Source organism: Electrophorus electricus, unplaced genomic scaffold (assembly GCF_041902795.1).
Source record: "Electrophorus electricus isolate QZ-2024a unplaced genomic scaffold, ASM4190279v1 Scaffold58, whole genome shotgun sequence".
NCBI classification, from domain to species: domain Eukaryota; kingdom Metazoa; phylum Chordata; class Actinopteri; order Gymnotiformes; family Gymnotidae; genus Electrophorus; species Electrophorus electricus.
In genome coordinates, this window is record NW_027658776.1 from 673884 (window position 1) to 682564 (window position 8681).

General features: G+C 43.8%; 1 protein-coding gene across 1 annotated transcript; it reads left to right on the top strand.

Moving 5' to 3' along the window:
* The first annotated feature begins 5489 nt into the window (after positions 1-5489).
* LOC145656204 (uncharacterized) lies at positions 5490-8027 on the top strand. The gene is made up of 3 exons (XM_081709567.1): positions 5490-5560; positions 5651-5706; positions 5798-8027. The coding sequence occupies exons 1-3, from the start codon at positions 5529-5531 to the stop codon at positions 7945-7947; spliced, it is 2238 nt and encodes a 745-aa protein (XP_081565693.1). The 5' UTR covers positions 5490-5528; the 3' UTR covers positions 7948-8027.
* The last annotated feature ends 654 nt before the right edge of the window (positions 8028-8681 follow it).

The following is an 8681-nucleotide window of genomic DNA, read 5'->3' on the forward strand; positions in this document are numbered from 1 at the left end:
GGTGCTTTGAATCATTTAAAGGGTCAAATGGCCTGAGGAGTGCCCAGGTTTAAAGCAACTCTGCTGGGCATGACTGTATGACCTCTTGGGCCTGGAAGTCTGCTGCTTTGAATGATTTAAAGCGTCAAATGGTCTGAAGTTTGCTCAAGTTTAAAGCCACTTTGCTGGGCATGTGGTTGTGATTTAGAGGCCTGGTGCTTTGAATGACAGAAAGGGTCAAATGGTCTGAAATGTGCCCAGGCATAGAGTTTCTTTGCTGAGCATGATTGTGTGACCTCTTGAGCCTAGAAGTCTGGTTGTAGTATTATTTAAAGGGTCAAACTGCATGAAATGTGCCCAGGTTTAAAGCTACTTTGCTGGGCATGCTTGCGTGTCCTCTTGGGCCTGGAAGTCTGGTTTTTCAATTTATTAAGGTGTGAAATGGCCTGAAGTGTACCTAAGCCTAGAGCTTCTTTGATGGGCATGACTTTGTGACCTCTTGGGCCGGGAAGTCTGCTGCTATTAATTTATTAACAATCACAAAACCAGAGAAAACTAGGAAACACCTTTCGCTCCATTCGTTGCCCACACGGTTACATTTCAAACAATGATTTGTCATCGATTCTTACTTAATGCTTGTGTTGTTTTCCTTCATCTAACTGGTATAGAGTTGTTGGATTTTTTGGGGAGGCACTGCGTGTATATAAGCAGATATATGTATATGTGTATGATGTGTATGTGTATATGTATACTATGTATATGTATGTGATTCCTTTTATGTATATGTACATGTATATGATTCCTTTTATGTATATGTACATGTGTGTGTATATATATATATATATATATATATGATTTCTTTTCCGCCGTCTGTTTCCAACTTCTTGTTGTCCATGATTTTTCTTCAAGAGAGTGGACATCTTCCAGTTAGCTAGACTCTCTTTCCAGATACCGTTTTGGACAGATAATTGTCGGCTGGGCCTAAATGATGGCTTTGGCTCAACGTCCATGATAAAGCATCAAACTATTGGCTCTGGAAAAACAACCAGTTTAAGACAAGACATGGGGTGCGTAAAGATACCACAGAGCACCACGAAAGAGCTTAAAGTTACCGCTTGTCTAAACAGACTTTTGGGGGATATGAATAAGCATAAAATGGACAAGTAAGACACATGAAAATGACCATTGCCAGACTGAAGGACAACTGATATTCAAGTAAATTATATTTAAAGGTTTTTCAATGCAGACAGTGCATAATGTCTCCAGTCTTGGACAATAAAGCATTCATGTGAGTATTACTGAAAAACACTAACCATAAGAGAAAAAAGCATATTTTTTCAAGTGTTGCGTCCTGTGTTCGTTTGGTGTGTGTGTGTGTGTGTGTGTGTGTGTGTGTGCGTGTGTGTGTGTGTGTATATCCATCAGACAAGCTACATTCCTCCTGCATCCTTCCACTGTTGACAGCATTTGACCTCACTCTCAACCACTCTCCTCCGACTCACAAAGCGGCCAATGTTCTGGACCTGATCTTCACCCGTACCACCACAACATCGGACATCAGTCACTCCCCTCCACCTCTCGGACCATCACTTTCTATCCTTCTCTTTCTCCCTTCCTTCTCTTTCCATCCAGATGCTCTTATCCAGAGCAACTTACAAATGCGCTCATGGCAGTGGTAGCTCACTGGTTAAGGTACTTGATATTTGTTAGAGTCTGGGTTCAAACCCTGCCACTGTTGGGCCCCTGAGCAAGGCCCTTAATTCTCAATTGCTCAAGTTGTACTCAGTCATAATTGTAAGTTGCTTTGGATAAAAGTGTCAGGTAAATGTGCTTTCATTTCCTCATAGAATACATCCTAGCCAGTACAGTAGGTTGGACCAAGATACCAATGAGCTCAAATAATGTACAGGGGTCAATGCTGATGCCTAGAAGTACAAAATACAAAATGTCTATCTTAAGCTCTAGTCCTTATTGTTTGTTAGACAACACCAGTGTAAAACAATACCCTACAATAAGTACCAATTTGGTCAGTATAGGAGCAGGGTCAGCTCCTGTTCTTAAAACCCACTCAATATTGTATCTCTGTTTTTAATCCTTTTCTCTGCCCAGGACACTAGTGGCTCTTCAGGCTCTGGCAAAATATAGCACTGCAACCTACAGTACAACAGACACCATTGCGGTGACTGTGACGTCGCCGCACGGCTTGAAGACCCAGTTCATGGTGTACCGGAACAAAAGACTACTGTACCAGCAGATCCAGCTGCAGGAAGTGACTGGGGTTTACAATGTCAGGGCATCAGGCCAAGGCTTTGTGTTTGTGCAGGTTAGTCTGGTGCCACTTCCTGTGCTGATCATGGGGCACCTTGGTGTGGATATGCTTGAAGACCATTTTGAATAGTTTCTTGGGTGTGTAAATGACTCTAGGGATCCTGTATGCTACTAATATTTCTCTTCCAGTTCACCCAGCACTACAACATCCCTCCTCCCAATGACTTCTCCTCCTTCAGTATCTCATTCAACACAACATCAAACTGCAGTGCCCCAAACCTGTCTGTGGGGGTCACTGTGACTGTCAGCTCAGCTCTACTAGAGAACAAGAGGAAAGAATGGCTTTGCCCATGTAACCCTTTGACTTTGCTTTAATTTGTCTTTCGGGTATAATGATAACAGGACTGAGACGGACATGGTGGTCATTGAGGTCAAGCTGCTGTCTGGGTTCAGTCTGGTTGAGGGGTCACTGATACCAGTATCTGGCTCTATAGCGGTAACTTTGACCTCACTGAAAATACCCATCATGCATTAGCTGGTTTGCTTATAAATAATCTGTCTACAGGAGAATGCCACTGTAAAGCATGTGGATCAAAAGGAGAGAAACGTCATCATGTACTTGAACGGGGTAAGAACAGGCTTTCACTAGTTCAACAGTTTCAGATCAACTTGCTTGCAAGATGAACAGTATGTTGTATGTTGGGACAAACATTAACAATGGTCTACGTGATTTTGTATGGTGACGCAGCTGTCTCCCTTCCCCGAGCTGAAGAAGGGAGAGACCTACACTCTGGTTATCCAGCAGGATATAGTGGTGCAGAACCTGAAGCCAGCTGAAGATCTACGACTACTACCAGCCCAGTAAGAACCAGTCCCATTATCCTCAGATTCCATAATGGAAGATGAGGGTTGGGACAGATGTTACATGAGTCATTTTTGGAAGTAGAAATGACCAACCTTATTTCACGTCACTCTTCAATATGTAATTAAGGAACAAGATCATATGAACTGAATTATAATTACACTAAATGTGCTATAATGTCCTCCTGTGTAGCATGAATAAGAACCTGTTTTCCTTTATTCTCTCCTGTAGGTGATGTGGCCTTTACAGAATACACGTCTCCATGTAACAAACTGTAGACTACGTGACCTGCTGCCTGCACTAATGTTGGCCACGTTGTACTGCATTGTACCATGAGAATCTGTCCTTTTACCTGAAGTGTAAATCAGATCTAATGCTACTGGGTGACTGTTCTGTAATTACTCGGTTATTTAGTTGTATTGAAATGAAATTCTCTTGTGCAGTGTACAAATGCCTTGTCTCTTTTCTTTCTCTACTCTTCACTCTTCACCAGTGTTCCCTCATCTGATGCTGTATTGCCACTCAGCTTAATTTTAAAACTTGCCATGCAGAGCAAGGCCATAATCATAAACTGAACAGGTCACAGGGAATTCACTCCCTCATAAGAGAATTGAGGGGCAAAGTATACTAATGCTCAGAAATCTATGCATTTGTATGAAGACGAGTCCAGATATTGTGACCAAGGTTTAGGAAGTGATGTACAAGTACATTTGGGTGTGCATCAAGGACCTCTTCTCACTTTAACCTCTCCACTTCTCTCCAGCCCCCTCTCTTCTCATTCTGTCTACTAATCTCCTTCCCAGTTGTCTCTGCTCTCCCACCGTCTCCCCCCTCCTCTGGTGCTTCTCTCGTTTCTTTTTAGTTATGTATTTGTTTGAATGACCACACCTCCACATGCTGGGGAGTACTTTACTATTCTTAATGATGTGTGGAGATTTTATTAATTTTTTAAAGTCCATTATCATCTAAGGCATCTCTTAAATTGTCACTTGTCCCTGTCCTGTTTAGTGGCTTCATACCCTCCTTTTTACTCTCAATGAACCAGATTGGACAGGAAAAATATATTTTAGTCAACAAGTGACAGCCTCTCGGTGCATCTATGAAGCCTATATGAGTGTGTACAGCAGGATGAGACGAGTGTAATGGCATTATGGGCTCTATCTCTCTCCTTCACCTACCGGTATCCTCATACACTCTCCTTCGAATGAAAGCATGACCATGAAAAACAGCAGTAAACAATGAGGAATGGATTATTGGTGATTTATCTGATTGGTAGTTGTCAGGAAAGACTGAGGACTCTCTTCAACATTTGTATCTGACTAGTATTCATTTTCTCACGGTGAAATTTTTTTTTTTTCTGAAAATATGTTATTGCTACTCTTCCTCTTGTGCATGCCTTGCTGTCAATGAAAGCTGACTAATGAGAATCTTTCACTTTTTAAAAGTAACACCAATAAAGCCATTTATCATAAACAGGTACAGCTACACAGGATATTATATGAGCATACAATACATTAAAACTGCTACTCTACATGTTCACATGCATCACTACAATGACTGACGCATTAGACTTCATGTGGGATTTCTAATATATATAACTAAATATCAAAGCATTGTTAGTTGGATATGACGGTGAGCGTTGTTGGATTCTGCATGGACCACCACAAACCCAGAACTGTACAGTACATCCCTCCCCCACCAGATCTCTATCAGGTCCTGTAAAATATACAGAACACTTCTACATGTTTATCTCTGTTTAAAGTGAAGAGACACGTCCATGCAGTGTCTCTGTTTAAGCATGTCCATCTGACATTAATAAGATCAATGTAATACATTTTCATGGAAAGGAAAAATAAAATTCTATCTGAAAAGGATGTTAGGACGTTTTGAGAAACAACCTTCATGTTGTTATAATTTTGATCATAATTCTGTGTCTGAAAGATAATTTTGTATTCCTCACAACTCCAGCCTACATCTAACCTTCATCAAGACTAGATGTATGAAAGGAATAACAATGGCTCCAAAATATTTCTAAACAAAAATAAAGTGAAACATGGATATTTGATGGATTCAAATGCTCAACAAATAAACAGCCAAACTCAATTCCACCCATGTGAGAAGGAAACAAACAAACCAGAAGTGAACATTAAGGCCTGTACAATTAATGCAGCCTCTGGTACTACCGCAATATTACTGTTATGCTTAATATCAGCCCATTATCATTTCTAGCTCTTGGTACTCACTCGTAGGTTCCTTTAATTGGTTAGATAATGGCTGAAAAGAGTTTGAACAGGTGATTCTTATGAGCTAACTTTAATGAGAGGCTTAAAAGGAATGCAGACAAACTGGGATCTTGTGTCTGTCTGTGCTTCTCCCAGGGGGAAGGGTTGGTGTATGAAACTGGGTATTGGGGTTTCCCATGTCTAGCAGTACAATGTGGTGGAGCAGAAGGTAGTCATATCCTGTGCTTATGTTATGGCGTTACCTTGTATGTGTTTAAGAGAGTTGATTTTCATGTTTAAATGCCTTTTTGTCTTGTAGGTTCTGGTTACTCCTCCCTGTCATATTTCAGCTGAGGGATGCAGAGGGGCTTGGTGGTGAGAAACTGTTCAGATCAAACCACAAATGGTGATGCTTTGTGTCTATTCAGGAATTTAAGCAATCTCTGCTCTGTTCATCCCCTTCAAGTGTGGAACAAATCTGCACCACATTGGTATGGTGTAGCAACATCAGCTTCTGTGGCTCAGCCCCAAGAAGTTGGCTACCTACCTTATCTGACCAAGATGGAGGGCTCTCCTTCCAGTGTTGCATCTAAGCAAAGTAGCTCTGTGTTCCCTCAGCAAGGCCTGGAACCCAGTCAGACTGCGGGAGGATGTTTAAGGAGTGGTTCCAGAAGTCAAATGGATTCAAGTGCACAGACTGCAAGTGGCTCTGCTGGGTATTACCAGTCTGTGTTCCAAGGTGGCCAGCAATTCCCTGGACTTGTAGCCAAAGCTCAACTGCAGGATTCTTCTGGTAATGGTGAAATTCAGTTTCAGGGGCAGAGTGCTAATCGTGTCTTTGGCACCCCCCAGACTTCTAGTGGTCTGTTTCAACAAGGTGTCTGGCATCAGGGGTCTGCTGGCAGCTTGGACTCTATATCCAGTGCTCAAGGTTCCCCAATTCAGTATACTGGTTCAACAATGCACGCTGTGTCTGTTCAATCTGCTCCTACCCATCAGGGAGACTACAGGGCTCCATCCTCAGGCCACCCAACATACCATCCTTCAAAGAAGGTCCAACCTTCTCGTGTTCCTTCCCCTCAATCTCAAAGCTACACACAGCTGAAATCCAGACTCTTAGCTAGCCAAAGTGCCAGTGGGAGTTCTGGTGTAACCTCTACTAGCCGACAGCCCGTCAAGGATACTGAACAACATGGCAGCTCTCGCGGGGCTGTTCCTTTTCGGTTTGCAAATGGATGGCAGACATGGAGAGGGCAGACTAGCCAGTTGCAGATGCAGGGCTCCAGTGCTGGTTCTTCTATTGCCTCTACAAGCCAACAGTCTGCCAGTGATGCTCCACAAAAAAGCAGCTACTATGGGCCTTTGCCAGCCCAGGGTGCAGGTACAGGGCAGACCACTGGCTGGCAGTCTGCAATGCAACCTGCCCAGTTCCAAATGCAGGGCTCCTGTGTGGATTCTGGCTTGACCTCTACTAGCCAACAGCCTGTCAAGAATGCAGCGCAACATGGCAGCTGTCGTGGGTCTGGTCCTTCTCAGACTGCAAGTAGATGGCTGACATCGAGCAAACCATTTGCATCACAGACGCGGGGCTCCAGTGTGAGTTCAAATGTCTTTACTAGCCAACAGTCTGCCAGTGATGCTCCACAAAAAAGCAGCTACTATGGGCCTCTGCCAGTCCAGGGTGCAGGCACAGGGCAGAACACTGGCTGGCAGTCTGCACAGCAAGCTGGTCAGTCTCAAATGCAGAGGTTGAGCTCCACCCACCAGCAGTCAGCTGGTGATGTGCAAAAAAGCAGCAGTTATTATGCACCTGTGCTTACCCACAGTGTAGGAACCCAGCCCTCTAGTTATGATCATGCTTCAATACAGACTGGACCTGTGCTGGGTACAGGTATGTGGCAGTCCACTAGCCAACAGTCTGCACTACAGACTGCCCAGTCCCAAATGCAGGGCTCCAGTGCTGGTTCTGGTGTGACATCTAGTAGCCAACAGTCTGTCAGTAATGCTCCACAAAAAAGCAGCTCCTCTAGGTTCCTCCATTCTCAGGTTGGGAGTACATGGCAGACAGGAAGCCACCAGTCTGCCCAGGCCCAGTTGCAGGGTTCCGGTACAAGTGCTGCGATGACCTCCCCCAGCCAGCGATCCAATGATGCTGCTCAAAGCAGCAGCTCATGTAGGGCCTCCCCTTCACAGGTTGGGAGCATGGGCCAAACTTGGAGCCACCAGACTGCATTGCACACTGACCAGTCCCAGAAGGGGGTCCCAAATCCTCCCCAAACTGCCTCCCGCACAGTAACCTTCAACCAATACAACCCAGCAAGTCAGACCCCATCCAGCATGAATGGGTTGTCCAAAGGGCATCTTGGCAGCTACTCTAGTGGGTGGGGACAGAATGCTGTGATGCAGGCAGGTGGAAGACAGCCAGTATTTGCTGTAGATTTTAATGTGGGCCAACAGTCTTCTGACGTGCAGTTACCCTACACTGGTTCCCCATCAAGTGTGTCCAGTGGTTCTAGCAGCTACAGCTTCACTCAGGACTTGCCTAGTCACTCCAACTACCACCACAGTAAACCCCAACTGCCTCCTACTCAGTTCAGTGGGATGGTCAAGCACTAGGCTCAGGCTAATGCTGTTCAACAAAATGATGCTGAAACTATTCTTGGTTCTTCTTAATCCTGCTTTCTTAAATAAAATGTGTTGGCAACACTGCTGTCTGCTTGGTTTCTGTTGGTTAAACAATGCTGTGTGAAATTTGAAGGGGACACTAGACAAACAGGGGACTCTGTAGTGAGGTGGCTCTTTGGTTTGTTTGTTTTTTTTGGCCCCCTTTTTCTTGTATGCCACAATTACACTAGTTAGAATGAGGATGTCCAAACTGCTTGAGGTCTAAAGCTGTGTGGGTTTAGTGCATGTTCAGCAGAATTCACTCTGACTGTTTACAGTTCACATTTTCACATGGACCTTCATAAGACTGTATTTGAAATGGGACCTGTGAAGTACACTGACAACTGTGTGGAAGTCCTCATTCTGAATTGAGGGTTGTTTAAAACTGGCTCATGTTTACCTAAATGGTGTTCACTTTAAGGTGTATGGGAAGTGTTTTCGTTTAGTTGGTTGGTTCCTCTGTAGTGATTCTATTGAGGCTGAAGGAGCAATGCAGTTTTAGTTGAACTTGGTTTAACACATAAATCACTTATGTAAAAATTGTGTGAGGTGCTGAGACACCACCCAGTCATTTTTAGAAGAGGGTGATTTTGAAAGAAGGTGAACATCCTCTTAAAGAACACTACAAAGTCTTCCTTTCTTGAGAAACTTTTTTTTTCTTTTCTAAAAACATTTGTTGAAGGAAG

Bases quoted from the DNA above. Each gene is read 5' to 3' on its own strand.
- LOC145656204 (XM_081709567.1), top strand. From the start codon at position 5,529: ATGTCTAGCAGTACAATGTGGTGGAGCAGAAG. The intron at 5,561-5,650 runs GTAGTCATATCC...TTTGTCTTGTAG, and splicing joins ACAATGTGGTGGAGCAGAAG to GTTCTGGTTACTCCTCCCTG. The intron at 5,707-5,797 runs GTGAGAAACTGT...ATCCCCTTCAAG, and splicing joins GGATGCAGAGGGGCTTGGTG to TGTGGAACAAATCTGCACCA.